This window comes from Hesperophylax consimilis, chromosome 23 (genome assembly GCF_061612785.1).
Source record: "Hesperophylax consimilis isolate HC1 chromosome 23, BYU_Hcon_1.0, whole genome shotgun sequence".
NCBI lineage: Eukaryota > Metazoa > Arthropoda > Insecta > Trichoptera > Limnephilidae > Hesperophylax > Hesperophylax consimilis.
In genome coordinates this window covers 5,073,349-5,094,321 of record NC_142858.1, presented here as the reverse complement: position 1 = coordinate 5,094,321, position 20,973 = coordinate 5,073,349, and the positions used below count along the sequence as shown (strand labels likewise).

Sequence of the window (20,973 nt, the reverse complement as noted above, 5' to 3'; positions counted from 1 at the left end):
AAATTTTTTAAGCACTTTCTTATGACATAATACAGGTTTAAATCGCTATCAAAAAATTCCAGCCAGAGCAAAATTTCAATGCCAGCAGCGCATGAACGGTTTGTGGGCCGGAAAAAATTCTTGTCACTCTTGCACAAATGGTTTTCCAGAGGTTAACACATTGACAGACTTTTGACAGGAAATGATGAAAAACAAGAGGTTCCTGATATGACACGAGTGAGTGCTTTATTTATGTGTCACATGTGTTTTGACATATGACACACATGTGCTTTGTGAAGTCTATGAAAATCAGTACATAATAAAAAATGTAAACTTTGATGTGACACTATAAAGTATAGAAGTATTCGCATTGTGACACAAATAGACAGGTGTCCTTGTGTCTTATTGTGTCCCTGACTAAAAGTTTATTATAATTTAAGTTGCATCATATCACATTTCCTCTAAAATGATGTCAATAAACACTGTGTCCGTGAATGTGCTAAGAACCTGATTCTATATATCGTCGCTGTCCTGCTTATTTGTAAAAATGACCAATTAGCAATTTTTACAGGAGAGGCAGTTTTCTTTCTTTATTTCAATGAATCAAAATACATAGTGTTTAAGATGAAGCTATTTTCGTTAAGGTTAAGGTTACATTAGCTTAAGTAATTCTTAGAAAAATAGACTTCGCTTTCGGTACTTTATTTTAAGTTTTAAAATGGAGATTGAAGAATTTGCTAATTGGCCATTTGGACAATTAAGCACTGTAGTTCACTTTTGCCCCGCTACCGTTTTAAGACAACCTTAAACAAACTTTAACAAACTCCATCCAAGACCGCCTTCAGCAACTGCTCCAGTCGACATATTTCACGGGAGACGCTGATGGCGGACATAGCTAGTTATATTTAATCGCTGGTCATCATGTCAATTTCTCACTTATTTACAATTCTTTTCTAAGAGTTGTATGGCACCCATTTCGGTGAATCAGGTCAGATATTTTATGTTATACACAATGTCACACTTTTAACTATTATTCTACTTTTCTACTAAATTCCTTACGTGCGATCAATTATTTGAATTGTCGCACACCCCTTGAGTTCATGCTAATCTTGTTATTTGAGAGTCTCTAGCTCTATTTGTTATTTGAATAAATATAATATTAATCATCGTACCTCTTTTATTCAATAACAAAGCAATCCTCATTGTCTTTTACTAAACATGTTACATTGGCCCTAGAGTGGTTGAACTTGTACGTGAGATTATTGCATTACACCGGCGACCAATCGTGTCTAAATTATTATTTGCACAATTGTCACAGTTACAGCACAAGGGCGAAAATATGTAGATTATTATGTTTCTGCATTAGGTACTTACAGCATGAAGCTCCATAGGCGTGAAAAAGTGCTTGAGTTGCCAACGTAGTGGAATCAACATGATGAGCAAGAATGGGAAAGCCAAGGAAAAGCTGGTGTACTTGATCCAGAACAGCAACACCAAGCATCCCAGCTGGATTAAGGTGTATATATGCATCTTCCATGTTTGAACCTAAAACAGAATTATGTAATGATTACTACACAATATAATTACTGCCAATCAATTATGTAACTTAAAAAAGAGTGACTGGTGATACTGGCAAATTACCAAATCTCAAGTTGAGGGATGCTTCTGTCAGAATTGAAACATGATTGATTAACTTTTTGTTTTCAAATCTGAAAACCCTAACTCAGAACTCTTGTATATCATTTCCCCTACCCCTCTCCCATTATCTTGGTGTCACAAACTTATATGATATTTTGGAGATGCGAGAATCCTACTTGCTTCAGCTGTTATAATACATGGTTAAAGTAATAAAAAAGATTAAAGTAAATAAAATAAACTTTTGAACACAATCATTTCCTGAGGCAAACCATGGAAAAAGGCCCATGAATATAATATGAATAGGAATAAAAACTAATCCACTATCTAAAAATACGGGGCGTCCCTTTAAAACTAGTCAGAATAATATACATCACACTATAGAAATCTAAAACAGTCATAAATGTACAACACCAGCATTGAAATCAAGTCCGAAGTACGACCGGGGGATGCGTTCTCTACACTTTTCCATCTGGTGTTCGAGACCATCCTACATAAAGTAAATATAAAGGGCTGTATAAGCTATAGTACATCGCAGAGGTGTGCAAAATGTCGATATTGATTACCAGCAGACCATTAAATACAGACCATGATTCAGCATAGTCCCTTAGAAGCTGAAAAATTTAGACAACAAATAAACACATCAAAATCTACGTATGCTTTTGGTAAGCATGTGTGGGCAGGAGACAATCCGGGATGTCAGTGTAGGCGAGCAGGTATATGACAGGGTACCTACCTGGATATTAACTTCAATACACTGAACAGGACTATGGAGAAGCTAAAAATCCATTTACTTACTGGAAGTAAATGATGCTACCGTACCTGTACGGGACTAATGGGGTAGAAATTATTAAGCAAAAAAGAATCTGCTTATTAATAAAACGAAAATAATACCAGTTATTACCTGCAGTTGAGTGATATGGTGCCTAAGGCAAAATGAAGAAAACAAATGTTTGCATTCATTGAGTGTAAAATTCTATGAAAAATCTTTAGACCTGCATTAGAAAATGGATACAAATTGGATCTTATAAAGCATGAGACGATTGTAAGATTATGTAGGTATCAAAGACTGCTTTAGGTATATGTAGAAAGAATGAAAGAAAGCGATATATTTAGATTTGGCTAAAGCCTTTGATTCAATATCCCACAAAACACTTTTTAAAAAATTAGAAAATATGGGTATCAAAGACAAAGAACTACAACTATTAAAAAGCTACATGAGCGACAGAACACAACAAGTCAAAATTAATAACTATACTAGCAAACCACTGCCGATTACACACGGAGTTCCACAAGGAAGCATACTAGGGCCCGTTCTTTTCATAATTTACATAAATGAACTTTGCAGCATGGAAATAGATGGAGAAATAATTAGTTACGCAGACGACACAGTTTTATTATTTAAATCTAAGGATTGGAATAAGGTTTATAACATAGCGAATCTAGGAATCACGCAAGTGAAAAAATGGTTGGACTCAAATACACTCACACTAAACATATCGAAAACAAAATTCACAACGTACAGCATAACTAACACAGGACAGCCAAAAAACAATACAAACACCATAAAAATACACGAATGCATAAACACCAACATCTGCGATTGCCCCCCTCTAGAAAAAACAGAACAAATAAAGTATCTAGGAATCCTAATTGACCATAATCTTAGATGGACACATCACATCAAACAAATCACAAATAGACTCCTCAGAACAATACACATTTTCCTAAACATAAGAAACATATATAAAATAAAACAATTGAAAACAATATATTATGCACTATGCCAATCAATAATAGAATATGGAATAATTGCTTGGGGAGGAGCGACAAACGCAGCTATCGCTCAAATAGAAATCGCACAGAAAACGATATTAAAGGTAATACTCAAAAAACATAAACTAACCGACACAGACCAAATATTTAAAAGCTGTGACGTACTTGATATACGCCAATTATATGTTAAAACACTACTAAACTACATTTTCGACCAAAAAAACAAACCCCAACAAACACAAAATATCACTAATAGACCGGTCAGACAAGCGTACAAAGAAAACATAAAAACTCCGACGGTAAACACTACCTTTGGACAAAGACACCATAAATACCACGCTATTAAAGCATTCAACAGTCTTCCACTTGAAACAAAAATTGAGGAAAATAAAAATAAATTCAAACACAAAATAAAAAAATGGATTAAAGAACAAAAAGACATTATTACCAAAATACTCATAAAAGAATAAAACATATACACGCAACACAAAAAAAAAATATAAAACACACAACACACACAAACACATATATCATTATAAATGCCGATTTACATTCTCTTTTGATATTTTTCTTTTAGTGTTATAATTATATTTTAATTTTTAATCTTTATTTTTTATTTTAAATTTATCTTTATTTTAATGTTGTTTTTCTTTTCTTTAATTTTTTTTTAAATGTATAAATTCTTAAATTATAACATGGGGGCCTCAGCACGGGTAAACAACCCAGTGAGGCCAACATTACTAAATTGAAATATGAAATAATGTAAAAAAAATGTATCAATAATAAAAAAAAAAAAAAAAATAAAAAATGCCAGTTGAAATACTGGGTATCCGGGGGGGGGGGGATAATGTAAAATAACTTGAACCGTTTGAATTTCTATTCGATAGGATGATATTCAACTCAAATTAGTGAACATCTTTAAAAACATGGCTCTATTACCTAGCGTCTTTTAACCATCGAAAATTTTGAGGCTTGATTATTTATGAAAAAATCATTAAAAATAGGTTGACATCTTTTTCATTAGAGCCAAAATTAAATTTCTTATTTTGTGCAATTTATAAAACGTTTGACCAAACACACCTTTATAATAATTATTATTGCTCCTCGCATCACCGCCGTTACTAGATTACGTTACTACCTTACTGCCTTCCAGATGAACATGTGTATTATGATTAGCAAAAATAAAGGTATGTTTACACAAAATTTTTTGATGGTAAGAATTGCTTTATTTAAAAAACTTCATTGGGATTTATGTCATTGTTTCACAGAATTTGAACAATTCATCAAATTTTAATGTTAAGTTTCGAGTTCCGTAAAAGTTCTGTTATTATATCATTATTGGCTAGTCATTTCTCCCAACTGAAAATATAAAAGAACTTGAAAAAACTATCACAGAAATTGAAAATGAACTTTAAGTCATTATTCAAATTTTGTTAAACAACCCGTCAGTAGAGTGTCATGAATAATAACCCTCCAAAGTTTCTCGGTATTAGTGTTTGGATGTACATAGAGAAATACAAATAGTTAAGTACTATGGAATAGGTTTAAATCTACTTACTCTTTTGACATAAGCTACTGGTGGGTGGTGCTTCACTGGCACGAATAAGAGAACTGCGCGCTCAAACATTTGTATTCCAGTCATTGAAGATATTCCCATATACAAGAAGATTCCAAAAAGTACAGCCATTGGAACCAAGCTTAAGAGGAATGCCATAGACACGGATGCACCCACCAGGATCGCTACAATCAGCGCACTGAGACGTTGCTCTGAAATAGAAGAACATTTTTATTATGATTCTAAACAGGTCATCAGATTAATAAAATTAATTAATATGCATTCCTACAAAAATTAATGGCGTATTGATAATAATACCTATTTCCAAGATAAATCGATCATGTGTTACGATGCATAACTAGTGAATAACTGTGAACTCTGTGACAGCAGTAAAATGCATGCTTCTAATTTATTTTCTCTTCAATTAATCACAACTAAAAGAAAATTTGTGAGTAGGTAGGTACTTAGATACATACCCACTTAATTATTTTTTTAAATAATATAATTCTATTTCAAGTAAGGAATTATTCAATTTGTTCCAAGAACGTCACCATCCCAATGACAATGATTATTTTTCAATCTTTCTTTAGGCAGGTAGTAAGTCTCATAATATTGTTTATTTCGATTTGACATCTCATAGTGGGAACCATGATAAATGTGAACAGAGATTATATTTTTTGAACTTCTACAATATTTGTACAAGTTATTTTTAAAAGAAAATTAATTATTAGGTATTGTGTCATTTGGATATTTTTATGGCAATACAATCCAACAGAAAAAGTGGTAGTCCAGGCAACACCAATAAAGCAAGCAATGACTACGCATTTTGAACTTGGTGAGGGCCTGACATTTCCGCCCTTGCATATCTGGGTATCTATTCCAGAGTCTCTACCATAAATTACTCGCTATGCGCCATCTACGAACGAAAATCTCTACGACTTTTGTCAAAAGTTCTATATTTATACATTCTTGAGTGTCGCACGGTTGAAGAGATGACTGTGTTGGCAACCCTGTGAATATTGTCTATGTTTCTGATGTGTTTGAGGTTTCTATGGAGTTAATTTGAAATGTCAAAAACAAACCGTTGCCGCGTCGTTCTGTCAATGTTTTTTTTTGCTACCGCACTTTTTCTGAAATGAATGGCGGTGGTGGATACATATCGAAATGCCAGAAAAATGGTTAAAACAACTTTGCAGAACTAAACGAATCCGATACCAACTTCGAAAAGTGCGCGTGAAACGATCTTTTTTTTTATTTTTATAAGGCTATTCACCAGGATGCAATGAGATTTTGACAGTTCTGCCGATCTCTACTGCTTCGACCCACTCGTTGTTTAAGTCTAATGAATTTTGACATATGGCGTGTAGTATGTACTTTCGGTGAGACTCAAGAATAACAAACTCTACCAGTGTATGTACTTTCGGCGGAAATTGCGAGCGATCGAGACTGGGGAATAGATACCCTGAAAGGCTGTGTAATTTAATTACATAATATTATGTACATATTGTGAACAATGAAATTGGAGAGTGAACCCATACATTTTTCTTTATTACTATAATATTCAAATGACTGAAAATCAAGGGTGTTAAGGGAGGTACTTCACTTATATTTACCAGTGATTCCTGACCTTACTTGCAGTAAAAAATGTGAATAAAATTTAAGAATCTGGACATTATTGATGTTTTTTTTGCATGGTTTTGAAAAAAAAAAAAAACATCGGATTATAAAATTTCGTGTACTCCAAATAATGTCAGGAATCACTGATTAAAGTAAGTGAAGTACTTCCCTTAAAATCCTATATATAAATCAGTAGTTAGGTATTACCTTTGACTTCCACTATATGGGGTTTGTCACCAGGAGCATGTGTTACCGACATGATAGTCAGAGCAGAGACGTGTGAGAGCGAGCGCACTGTTGCTACACACACAAAGGGAGCCCCAATCAGCCCACAGACAATATTCAAATAAGATATCACCACGATGTCCAGGTGGAACCCTGATCCCTTCTTTAGGTTGCGTTCTGGCTTGTCCACAATCAACCTGATTAAAATTGGATTTCAAAATCAATAAAAACGAAATAAATTGTTAAACATGTTCAGAAAGGAGTTTCTACATACTGAAATATTAAAATGAATGAATAAGGACATTTCGCATTGAAGGTTTTTCGCATCGCTTTAAAAAATATCTATACACTCGCTATTTAAAATAAATAATAAAAGGTAACTTATAAATACATTCGCCAATAAATTTTATTCGCCGTTAGATAAATATGAGATATTTTATTGAAATTGAATTTAAGTTATGTATTTAAATTCAATATAAAATTGCTATACAAAAGTACATTTAAAATTAAATTAAACTGTTTTTGTGCAGCAATCAATCTTAAAATATTTTTTTAACAGAACTTGTTGAGAAAACTTTTTCGCAATGCAATAGGCAAATCATAACAACGAGAAATTTAACATAAAACATGCAATTCACTATTAAAAGTGTCTTGAACTCTTTGAGACATTTAGCAATACAATAAATTGACATAGCTGGAACTTAAGAATTAATTATTAAATAAAATTATAAAGGAAACAAACCACATATGAAAAAAAATCTTTCATATTTCCTTTGCAGGACAAATTTTAAATTAGCGGGGAGATAAAACTATTTTGATAAAATTACATATTGATGTAAAAAACACTTGATGAACCGAGTGATGGCAACTTCGCGTACAATCATGCAAGTACTGCTTATATGTCCTCATCTGCAGGAAATCGTCACAATGTCCTACGAAGTATGTAAGTTAGAACTTATAGGAACAATTTTGAATCTTGCATTAACTGCATCAATTGATATGCAACAAAACAAAGTATGTTAATCAAAAGTAAAAATTAAATGAAATATAAATGTGTTCTTACTCAGCAATATGTGTTTCCATGAAAATTATAATGTATGCCATCAGAGCGGGTACGACGGCAGCAAACATTCCCCACACTGGGAATGGGCTGTCTGAAGATCCGATGAAAGATACGAACCAATTCCTCTGGGTCGGGTCACTGGGGGTGAGACCCTCGGGAACTTTTAGTTTCTCCGTGTATACCTGAGGTACCATGCTGTCCAAAAACACCATGAAGATTATGGCAATTGGAACTCCAAAATCTCCGAGTGCTCGACGTGCCTTGAATATAAATAATATAATATTATGTTATTGTCAAATTGTCACCAAGAAAGTATTTATCTGCACTGAAAACAAAGAAACCGAAATAAAAGACAAAATTCTTTGTCTCAAAATATCTCAAAACTTTTGGACGGATAATGAACCATCAATTTGTAATCCTAATTGAGCATGATTCCACTGTTTGATTCAGAAAGTTCCAAAGACTACGATAGGCAGGCCGTGTGAAAGGAATATTAGAGGCAGGACACCAAAAATCATGACAAGGTTCTTTTCCAGTTTCTTCCACCAATCCAAAAAATTGAACCAAGAAAATCGAGGAAGAGGTGGATTGAAAATTGGGTGGTAAGGCCTGTAAAATAATGGCTACGGACCAGGGCTGATGCAGAACATTTGTGGAGGACTTTGAAATTAATTATATACAATACACAATTATAACGAAAACCAATTTTGAACTTATTTCCACTATGGACAGGGCAACTTTAATTGCGGCGAAAGTTGATAACATTTTAAAAACAATACAAAATTAAAAAAAAGTCTCTCTAGCATTGCCTCATTGCACTTCCATATACTATAATGTATTTTGTGGCATGCTACTGTTGCGATCCAACTGATAACGAAAGTTTCTTGTGTGAGTTGTGCTAAGTGCGCATTACAATATTCAATAAAAATAAAAAAATCATTCTTACACTTCTTCCCAGAAATTTGCTGTTGCGGAATATGCGCAGGAAATATGCAATGATGAATGTTCCCAAGGTTAGCACTGTGCAGAACAAAGCAGTGTTGGGCTGCTTGGTTATATCTTCATCTTCCAAATTGGCCCGTACTTCCTGCAAAATGGGTTCCATGGAGGTGCTGTTTATGATGAAATTGCTGACGACGCTTCCAGGGTCGTCCATCATCATCAGACCATTGGTGCTATTGTCAACAGCTGCAGAAGGCGGTGTAATGCCGGAGAACAGTGCTGCAGTTGAGAGATTGTCCAAGCAGTAGTCACTCATGATTGAATGGATAATGTAGACGGCGTGGAGTTTGGTCAGGGCTTCAATTATGAAGATGGCGTTGATCAAAGAGGAGAAGATGTCTTCGGTAAACCTAAAAAATCATATTTCGGCATTAAAAATGCATTTAGGTAAAACTGAATTATAGTAAACAAGAAACCTTGTAACAGAAGGTCACCTATTAAGTTTTTAAACATTACTAAATTTCAATGTGAGTTTTGCAAGACACTACTTTTTTTTTGACTGTGTACCTCTTTTCCTGACAACGTTAATGGATAATTCACTGTTAATATTATTTAGGAGCTAAACACTCTCTTTGACAAAAAAACCCTCCTTGGTTCGTCTGAGCACCCTTAAATTAAGTTTAATCAAAACACATGCCTTGTAAATTGTTTTGCCAGCACGCTGCCTTCTACCATAGCCACAACAGTACTGATAATTGCAATCCAAAAACTGATGTACAGCCTCATGGTCAAGAAATCTATTTCCATAGACCCGCATATCATCATCAAACTCTGATCAAAGAGTAGCAATGGACCAGTCGCGCCGACAACCATCATAGGCTGTGCCGACAACAGAGCAAACAATATTCCAGTGATTGAAGTTGACAGCAATGTCTCTGATGTTCCCATCAAGTTATTAGTCTTATCGGCCATCAGTCCACCAAATGTGATGGCAGAGCACAACGCAGCAAAGTACATGAAAATAGCAGCTGCAAAACACTGCCCATTGAAACCACTTGTAAAGTCAGAAATATATAGGGGGTAGCGGCGCTTGATGTCATTAATAACACCTGAAAAATAAAAATTGCATTAAATTATTGTTCAATAAGAAAATTGGTAAATTCTTTTGACTAAGAATATCATTTAATATTTTTACCTCCAAATAAGCGATTCGTTCTTGCCAAAGGATCGAATGGTAGTTGCTTCTTGGGGTCGTCTTTATCTGCTACAATAAACTCTTCCTTTCGTTTTTCTTCAACTGGTTTTCGATCTTCAATAGCCTTCTTTTGCTTTAGAAGAGCATCCCTTTTCCTCTTCATAATCATTTCAGATTTCGCCTTCAGTTCTTCAATGGGCAGCAGAGCCTGACTCTCCCAATTGCCAGGTGGCAGAACAATTGAGTCATCCAAGAACTCGTTAATAGCAGAGAGTAGATCTTTGCGACCTTCAGCCTTGTATGCTATTTGGTGGAAGGAGTTGTTAGACATGAGAGTGGAAATGGACCTTCCAACTTCATGGTAATCTAAATCTGCAGAACTAGGTCCAAGAAGGACGAACATGAACCGTACTGGAATGGTCACCTCAGTGATGGTTGGCATGTAAATTCCTTGTGCCAACCGCACAAATGCAATGGTCGGATGGCTTAGGAAGCCTACGGAACCAACCAGGACCGTGGTGGCTTCAGCTCCCTCTGGAATTCTTTTCAGAATGGTCTCATTATGAGCCCTTTTCAGATCTTCTTGCGATGTACTCATGTAGGTCTCTTCTTTCATGTCGATTCTAGTGCTACCATCTTCAACACGGTGGAAGCCTGGTGATCCGTTTGTTTCATTTTCCGAGTGCATCATTTTGGTCTTACTTTTCTCTTGCTCGGTGAGATTCTGTAAAAATAATGTAATATTATAATTTACACGTAAAACCAAAGACAAGTGAAAAATGTTTAATTATTGGTGTTTTATAAATAAATTTATGCATGAAATATTAATTGACTATGTAAATCAAAATTTCTCTCAAATAGGTGTATTGAAAAAAAATATTTTAAGGAAATGAGAATATTAATTTTATCCAATATATTGAATATATACTTAATTATAATATGAATTATATAAAATCAGCATTCAAGAACATAATTGTAACGGTGGTAGTGATTGAACCACATGTTTACAAATAACGAAATTAATGATTATGGTCCCAGAATGTGTGTATTCAATGTGTGTGTTCTCACATAAATAATATTTTTACAAAAATAAAATTGTGTTCCATGCTTTACAGCATAACGATGCGTGATTTATACATAAATAATTTTTTTTAAATACTTTTTATTGTAATAGAAAATGAATACAATTCAGCTTTGCAAACATAATGTACATGAAATAAAAGCATTGATTAATAATTAATTAATTCTACCAATTCATTTGCAATAAGATTGAACCTTTGTAAGATTGAACATGCAGTGTGTGAAATGGAAAAGGGTGTTGATTAAGTGCAATGGAATTTTTGTTTAAAAACATTTCTTTAAATCAGGTAAAATCAAACGGCACTCAAAGACAAAACAAGATAATAAACAATTTTTAACAAAAAAAAACCACTCCTTTTATATTTTGTGGTTGGATTTCATTACATAATGATATAATATATCCTCCAAGTAAAATAGAATGTTTGTTATGCCTTACAAATTGAAATATGTCAATTTTAGGCGAATTGGAAACATATATTATATTTTCAAGATTAATTAATGGGTTATTATGCCGCGGTGCGTTTCCTCCTTCTTTAGCCAACGTTTCAGTATCCATCATCAGAGCAGATGTGTAGATTATGATGAAGTGTGTGTTTATGTATGCAGAAATGATTGCGTGTGTTAATCCTCTTATAATTTATAATCACTCGCCATACACTACCAATAGTAATGCGATATGCTTAAATAGGCCAAGCCACGAAAATATAGCTTGCTTATAACGTGGTCTGTAACAGGCTTACAATTTGTGCAGCCTTTTCTGCTAGGATTTGCTAGACCAGATAGTTGAAATGAAAATCAGTTCAGTTAATTTAAAAAATCCAGAAAGCGGCGAAGTTTTCTCATTAACAACATTGCCGTTTGACAGTATTGCAGCTTCAGAAAAATGCTGCTTTAGTGTCTAGTTTGTAGTCCAGGTAATCAATTTAAATATTATTTATCTTTAAATAGTAAACGAATTGAAATTATATTTTTCCAGGAAGTCATATTTGGTGTAAAAATTAAATAATGTTTCTTTGTCACATATATTGAAATACCATTGATGATGCTTATTACTAATGATTGTTCTACATGAAAGTCTTCGTAACTAACTACAGTGGTGCCTCACACAACGAACGCCTCGCACAGCGAATGCTGCACACAACGAACTTCCTTTTCGTTCATTTCACGATTCATACAACGAACTTCGCTTCACACAACGAACTTCGCTTCACACAACGAAGTCGCCCGATCTTCTACGATCACTGCCGATTAATTGCATCCTCCCGCGCAGGCAGTCGTTAGACTCGTTAGTCACTGCGTAGTACGCTTAACTTACGCACGTATCGCAGCAATCGTTCTTCATTACAAATTAAATCGCACACGTATCACGGCAGTCGTCCTTTTAAGATAAACTCAACATTTTTTTTATATGATGGGTTCTAAAAAAAGCAGGAAGGTGATTTCTCTTTTGCGCACCATCGGCGGAAAATGGATGAAGATGTGCAAGATTCGATTATTTCTTAAAATTAAAAAATGTGTGTTTTTTTCATTATGTTTTTAGATGTATCTAAATAAAAATAATAACAAAAAATTTATCTTTTTTTTATGTCATCTTACCATATTTTATGCTACAGAACGAATTATTTTTTTTAACATGTATTGTTATGGGAAAACACGTTTCACATAACGAACTTTTCGCATAACGAACTTGCTCCTGGAACGAATTAAGTTCGTTGTGTGAGGCACCACTGTAACTAACCACCGTGCCATTTCTTTGACACAACTTTGTCCCAGCACACAATCCTTGCTTCATTCACATTCATACATTGTCTGATACATAGTCTTCTATTATTCTGACTCTTTGACATGACCCGACTCAAATATTTGATTCACTTTATCGTGTCATGTCTTCCTCGGGTGTCCCGACTTTTTCTACGTACTTCTGAGACATATTACACTTACACTCCTTTCTTCGTTCATCCGCTCTACACTCCCAAAGCATTTGAGTGGCGCTGTCTTAATCTTAGCCATTAAGCTTACATCATCCTTGTATTCTATCTGGTTCTCCTCTTTTTTAATACGGCTGTACAAAGTTTTAACACAAATACGAATCAGAGATCGCATTTCTACAGCATTCAGTCTACTTTCATCCTTTCTCTGCCAATTCTATGTTTCACTGCCACACATCTTAATATAAATAATGGATCAAATGGTAGATAAAAAAACACAATCAGCATGCTGATAAATAGGCAATATTGTCTGTAAGCTAAACCGGTACAAAAAACTACAAAATAAAACCGCTATGTTTACTACCATGGCTGAAAAATGAACATGACTCTAATTGTCACAAAATTGTGAAGAATTCCATATTATTATAATATTATGATTCCATTTCATAAGCTATTGTTTTGAAAGTAATAGTTCTTGGGCAAACAGGAGTAAAATTAATATGTCTTCATTCCAATGAGAAAAATCTTGAGGTATTTCAAAAAGATTCTAACATTTAAGATGGCACTTAAAAAGACTAAATGCACCTCCAAGTAATGTTTTCTTTTGAGGACAGCAAGAAATATATTAAATAAAGAAAACATTTCTTAATGGGTAGAAGCATGCTGAAAGCATTGCAGGTCAACCTCTTTCTCATTAACGTGAGTTCCAACATTGTTTTCGGTGGCAGTACAATTTTTTAGATTATGAAAATCCGGTCTGATAGGTAATGTGTGTGAGTTGATCTTAAGCTTTTCAATAGTCAATTTTGTAGAAGTGGTGCATAAAAAACATTGTTATCTAAATGTATGATAAAATTTCAAAGAATAATCTGAATAATAATAAGTTTGGAAAAAAAAACTATGTTGAAGGAATAAAGCTTAACTTTACACATTAGTCATAAATGAAAAGTCATCAATTTCATATGTTAAAATGTCCAAGAACAGATTGCTTTGAAAACAAAGATGTCTTATGATAAATAAAACCCGGGGTGATGCGGAAACTAAACACGAGGCAAGAGTCAGGCAGAGAATATGTGCAGTTACAATGATGTTCTCGCTGTGGCGGCGGCAGACGCGCGGTGGGGAGACAGGGCTGGTGGTGGAGCAAACAGAGCAGCGACCCACGGCCACTGTGGAGCGCCGGCCCTTGGCGCCGGCATGCTCCCACATCCACTATACACACAGTATCTATACTATCACATCATGTCTATACATACTTACATTCTAATACGTGTTTTGTTATATTTAAGGGCGGTTGGAGAGCTTCTGAGCTTGGCAAGCAACTTTAAGGCGTTCTACAAAGCTCAATATTTTTGTCAAACAGTCGAACGAGATTTGTAATTTTGTGTTTTAGTTTTATGCCCTTTAGTATTTGTTCCTCCCAGATGCAGTAAGTTAATAAACTAAATAAATTTTACCCAGCTGTTCATAACTTCCACACGGCAAGCATATTTTTTAGGGACCTTTCGTTGCAACAACATTGAGATTCTCTTAGAATCTTAATATCTGCTGTTCTGTGTGAAATATTATTGCATTCAAGGTTTTGTAGGTTACATTCAAATTTTCTGTCTATGTTTCTGATTTATAAAATAATAAACTTAATTACACTAACTTTATACTTCTATTACCTATGCTTGTACATATTTAAATCTCACTGAAAAGTCAATAAAAATATTAATTTAACCCCTTGAAAACCGTTTGTGCACCAGTGACGAGAAATTTTTCCCCTCAAGAAACCGTTCATGCACTGCTGGCATTGGAAATTCGCCCTAGCTGAAATTTTTTGATATGCGATTTAAACCTGTACGCTATGAGAAAGTGCATACATTTTTTTAACAGAATCGCTTGCACTTGAAACACTTTATAGTTCATTTATGATTCCGTATTTGATTTCGCTCAAAAAGGGTCTGGTGTTCCAAAGGTTAATCTTTTTTGACAAGTGGTTTTTCCATTCAAGCGATTGATATATATATACATTTATCATATTGTTTCACTAATACCATTCCTCAAAATATTACTTGGAAACATATAAAACTGCTTAGTGTGGATCACAGCCAATGAATTCACCTAGATTTCACAATTTATCCCATATTTTTAGGTTTTATACAGTTTGGCAAGCACTTATGCCAAAAATCGCTCGAGTGGTTAAATGGAAACACTAAATAAATCATTGAATAGTAATGAAATACCTGATTGGTTACATATAACTTGTTTAAAAGTTTAAAAAAAAATTTCTCATAACAATATGATTTTAGTTTGGAGAAAATTAGACAATTATTAGGGACAGCTTGTTTCGCAGAATTTTAACAACTCAGTAACATTTCTATGTTTAAATCCTAGTTCTATTCAAGATTTATCGCGGGTAGTTTGTTTCACAGTACATACTTGGATGAGAACAGAATTTGAAAAGGACTTTCACAGAGCTTGAATTTTAATGAATTATTCAAATTCTGCAAAACAACCCGTCCTAGATATGTAATTCAATTTTCTAAATAAATTGCAAGTTCAAGGTGTTACCATTTTCTGTGCAATTTTTAAAATAACAAAACGTTACAATATTTGATTTGTTTTTCAGAAAAAAATAATACAATGATATCTTTTTGGTGGTATTTTGTCAAAGAAACTTGGCTTAGTGTTTAAGTGACTTTCAGCATTGCACTGATTAACAACCAACACTTAGCATAATTGTGATTTGAATAGCCAAAAACTCTCAACTTTACAATGTCCTTTCGCTTCACTTTATCGCTCCTCCACAAAATATTCAATTGACAATAATAATATATCAAAGTAACAACATTTATTTTTAAATTAACGAACCTCTGGGTCCTGGATACAGTCGATTGCGTTGAAGAAAAGATGAAGACATATATATTAATATTAGAAAATTTCATTGTGTTAGGTACATACCTACTTACCTAAATTTAAAAAAAAAACTTTTACATACGGGTACACTGAAATGAGTAAATCAAAGTGGTTGTTTTCATGGAAAGCCAAGTGCTTTTGAAACGGACAACTGTTTGCTTGCAAGTGCTTTAAGTCATTATTATTTGACAAGTAACTAGTGGAGTGAATCAGCAAAATACTTATTGTGAAGGCAGACCAGTAAAAACAATAGTGCCTAATTGTACATACCTTCTGAAAAAGTGGTTAAGTAAGTAACCAAAAGATGTATCTCTAAAGTGATCAATATAATTGTTGCAAGTTGAGTATTTTAAAATTATTATTGCACTTCAATTACAATAAATTATGACCGTGGTTGAGATGTAGTCTCATTCTAGAATTCCTCCATAAATCCATATTGTGATTTTTGAGAATTCTTGAGAAGAGAATATTAGGTGAATGTGCACTATGTACCTTCTACATGGCAGCTTCTTACAATTAGGTGACTGTACCTGTAGGCTGGTGTAGCTGCTGTGCTTCTTGACGAACCAGCCGCGGTCATGCTCATTGACGTGTTTATGCCTCATCAAAAGCGATCGCATGACTGTGGCCTTGTCAGATTCAGCAATCAGCTCGTCAATTACCATCTGCTCGGTGATACTAGAAGTAAGAAAAAATATATGATCCATACAAACAAAATAAAAATACATGGCTACTTAATAATCTGGTAAACAGCAATAGATTAACTATCATAGTTCGTACCAGTTTGGAGAGCAAATATGGAATTTCACCAAAAATGTTGTCCCCAAAATTATTGTAAGTAAAAATGATTATTATTAACTATAGAAAGAACCACTAATAATATGATATTTGTATCCTTATGATTATGAGATAGAAAGCCAAATGGGTGGATTACTATACAAGGCACGAAACTTGACAAAGAGATGACCATTAAAATTAAAATAACTTAGGTTGAAGTCCTTGGTCGGGAGAATGAAAGAGAGATAAAATAGGTGAATGGTGCACCAAGATGCTCATTATTAATAAAAGACATTAAAATTCACCTGCATGAAGGGTGCCCCCCAAGATGCTGATTATTTATAAAATACAATAAAATTCACCTGCATGAAGGGTGCCCCCAAGATGCTGATTATTTATAAAATACAATAAAATTCACCTATATAAAGGTGCCCCGAATTGTAACATTACAATTAGGGTAGACCGAGGCTATTCGGATCGGGTGAGTTATTCGGATCAAGCTAAGCAATACGGATATATCTCGGTTATTGTAACCAAATGACAATGAAAGAATTTGGACATAGCGTCCCCATCTACCGTATGTCATAATAGTAAAATTACCGATATTACAGATTGCGTGGGTTGACTGCTAAAAATCGATATGTGTGAAGATCGTACAAGTTAAGTCTCAAATAAATGCCTGATGTAATATTCTTCTCTGCGTTCTTAGTGTTTTTTTCTGAAAAGGTAAGCTATTCAGTCATATTCATATGTTATATATTTATCAATCAAATGCACAGTAAACAGAATTAAAGCGCAATAAATTGCATTTTGTATGTTTTTGTACTTTACTTTGAGTAAATATCAAATTAATAAATGTGAGGTTAAACGGACCGACGGTAGGGGGGCTATTTGGATCATATTTTAATGCTTTTAAAATTCGATGCGTTAATTGTTTTATATTTTTATTTGAAGCAGATGGTGCGCAACTATGTGAAAAAGACGACTAATCAATCATCATCGAAAATTGCAATGGATGAAACCGTTAGGAAAGTAAAATCCGGTGAAATGGGATTACGCAGTGCTGCTGTGAGCTACGGAATCCCATACACGACAATTTTAGTTGGCACATCCTCCTGAAAAGGATGTGCCAGCTAAAAAGAACTCCCGCGTTGCAAAGGAGCCAATTTTTCATATTACATCTCCAAACGTTTCCAAATTGCGTAAAGATACTGCAGAAAAAATAAAAGCCTCGAACGCAAAGAAAAAACCACCCAAAATTACAGTTCAAAGGAAAAGGTACCCCGAGACTTAAAGTTAAAAAATCTTCCGTAACAGCTTCTTCACCGGCTGGGGCTTCAAGAAAGTGGTTTTGCATTTATTGCAATGAAGCTTTTGTACATCCTCCAAAGGAAGATTGGATTCAATGTTCTTCTTGCGGAGAATGATGCCACGAAAAATGTTACGACAAGAAAGTTTTTATTTGTGCGGTGGGTAAGCCAATAAGAGTGTAATAAGTATCATGATACTTTCATAAAAGTTATGGGTTCTAAAACCTATTTTTGGTTTTTGTTTTTTTTTCATACTTAACTATTTTTTCGGGTTTGATCCGAGTAGCCCCACCACTGATCCGAATCACCACATATATATGGGGTGATTCGGATCAGTGGAGAGGTCTACAGTAATAGTCATATGTTTTTTTAAAGTTACTTTATGTTATGATCATTAAAATTAAAACATATACAAATGTCAAATGCTTAATATCAAATAAATTTTTTTTTCGAAAATGCATTAGTTTTATTTTTTTTCAAGAAAACATAAAAAATGATCCGAATAGCCTCGGTCTACCCTACTTGTTATATTTTACCGCAGAGCATTGTTAGATTATTTAATGCATTGGAACATTTACTGAGTATTTACATAATTATATTTATAAAATTAGGATTGGGAAGGGCGTAAGTATTAAAAAACATTTAAATTTTTTCACAGGATGCATAGTTTATGGTTAATCTATCAATAGGTAGAGATGCTAGCGACAAGGAGAAATAACAAAATATATGACGACAAATTATTAAGAAAAATCAAACATATAGCTTTATTATAAAGAAAGAATGAATTAAAGCAAATAATAGTCGATCAACTTAGTTTTCCGTGAAAGTGATTTTGAACCAGATATCTCTGCTCCTGTTGTAAGGATTTGGAATTTCCCCCTTTTTACAAGATGTAACCGTTACTGAATCAACTGTATTAAATATTTTGTTAAGAATGTTGAATAAATTTCCAAATCCGAATATCGGATGGCGAATACTAGATGTATCTGCAAGTTAATTTTTAAAATCCAAATTACATTCACCATGAAAATTTTACATTTGTATAGTGCCTACCGGTAAGCTACTCCCGTGAGGTCCTTTTCGTCGAGGTCCAGTAGCACCACTCCAGACTGCAGGCATCTGCGCAAGTTCAGCAGGGAGTGGAAGGAGAGGGAGGCCACGTGGGGTCGACCCCAGCGGTCAGATCCCTCCTCCAAGTCCTCTTCATACTTGATCCATCTGGCCGTCTCTTTCCATTCTTTATCGTCGCCGGTTCCAACAAGCTCATCGAGTTGGACGAACACCTGGAACATTTAGTGATGGAGTTTAGCAAAAAACTATGACAGTAAAATGATTCTAGATCGGAGCTTGTAGCTGTTCTAGGCCGCCAGCCACAATTAGGAACAGCTAAATCTTGCAGACAGTTGTAGCAGCCAATGTCACCAGTTCGTACTCAATGCTGGATCGATACGGACATGGAAGATGCAGTTATTATTTATCTCTTGAACCAAAGGGAAAAAAGAAAAAAAATATATTATTCGATTCACCTACTGTTTCTGGACTAGCTGCCGCGACAGTGCGTGAGTGCGTGAAGTGGAATACATTTTGATAATAATTTTAAAATCATGTCGTTGCCTGAAAACCAGGCTGCATAGTTCACGTCCATGTATTTATATTCATTAAAAAGTACCACGAATATGTATTTTGAGATGAAGTGACTAAGTTTAGCAGATGATTGAAGTGCCAAAAAATAAAATTGTTTTTCACATTAGGTGTACGTATGAAATAAAAAATTCTTAGTGCCACAAAAGAAATGCATAATTAAATCATTTATTGAATGTTTCAGCTTTTCATGTGTTGTCATTTCTAGGATTAAGATAGATATATACTTACATAGAATTAGGAAATTACACATTCGCTGTGAAAGTCTTTATTTTAGATAAACAGATAGATAAAATCAAGTCTTGATCGATTTCCGGACAATTGCTATATTTACCGAGTTAGCGACCAATTTATCGGATATTATCAGCAATGGGTATACCAAATAAAAGGTGATCTTTCAGTGTTTCCACGAAGGAAAGCAGCTGCATAATGTAAAATACAATATTTTTTGTTTGCTTTTTACTACCTTACATAACATAATAAGAGCTGGGAATGAATAATAATAATAAATTAACATATTTGTTTCAGGATTCTGTATGTAGTAGAAAAATACTCACAGCATGAGGACTATGGTCGTACATCTTGCGAATTGTGGTTGGGGTCAATAGAGTTTGCAGGTTGTCGTTGCCGCCCTTGCGACCGATTCGCACAAATGCTGTTCCAGAAAGAGGCTGGAATGGAAGTTTAAAAAATGTTTTATATTTTAATATAAAAAATTTCCATAAACATTATGTTTATATAATAAAGGAAATGGTGTTCTTAAAAATAATAAATACATTATTATGATTTCTGCCATACGTAATTATTCAAATTATTAAAGAATAAGGACGGGTTGTTTCGGAGAATTTGAACAATTCATCAAATTTCAACGTTCATTTTCGGGTTCTGTGAAAGACTTATTCAAGTTCTGTTTTTATATCATTGTAGGCTAGTTGCTTGACAAAACTGAAATAAAAACAGAACTTGAAAAAATCTTTCACGGAACTTGAAAATGAACGTTGAAATTTGATGAATTGTTCAGATTTTCCGAAACAACCCGTCCTTAGATTTATAAAATACTCATTCACAACTGAAAATCATTCTAGACTTAAATATATATTGAAATATATATTTAAGTATTTAAATTAAACACTTCTTTTACTCAACACCATTAGATTTAACGAGGAAAATGTTTCTTTAATAAATTACCAGAAGAAAATGATAAAAAACAAATATTGAAATCTGTCTGTGAAATCATTAAAACAATATATATTTATATATACAGGGTGTCCGGAAACTCGTAGTACAAGCGGGAAACTGGTGAATCTACATCACATTTGGAGTCGATTTTGTAGTATATATTTTTTTTG

At 34.0% G+C, this 20,973-nt stretch overlaps 1 protein-coding gene across 4 annotated transcripts in view; it reads right to left on the bottom strand.

Moving 5' to 3' along the window:
* Positions 1-20,973, bottom strand: part of Ae2 (anion exchange protein Ae2) — a 306,359-nt gene that overhangs the window by 4,946 nt on the left and 280,440 nt on the right. For all 4 annotated transcript variants that reach the window (XM_089646039.1, XM_089646040.1, XM_089646042.1 and 1 more), the window contains 11 exons: positions 20,182-20,295; positions 19,037-19,266; positions 16,427-16,574; positions 14,079-14,207; positions 9,988-10,711; positions 9,490-9,901; positions 8,797-9,202; positions 7,851-8,110; positions 6,770-6,984; positions 4,949-5,157; positions 1,354-1,524 (listed from right to left, as the gene is read on the bottom strand). In XM_089646039.1, the coding sequence (XP_089502165.1) occupies positions 1,354-1,524; positions 4,949-5,157; positions 6,770-6,984; positions 7,851-8,110; positions 8,797-9,202; positions 9,490-9,901; positions 9,988-10,711; positions 14,079-14,207; positions 16,427-16,574; positions 19,037-19,266; positions 20,182-20,295 (3,018 nt within the window). The remainder of the gene's footprint in view (positions 1-1,353; positions 1,525-4,948; positions 5,158-6,769; positions 6,985-7,850; positions 8,111-8,796; positions 9,203-9,489; positions 9,902-9,987; positions 10,712-14,078; positions 14,208-16,426; positions 16,575-19,036; positions 19,267-20,181; positions 20,296-20,973) is intronic.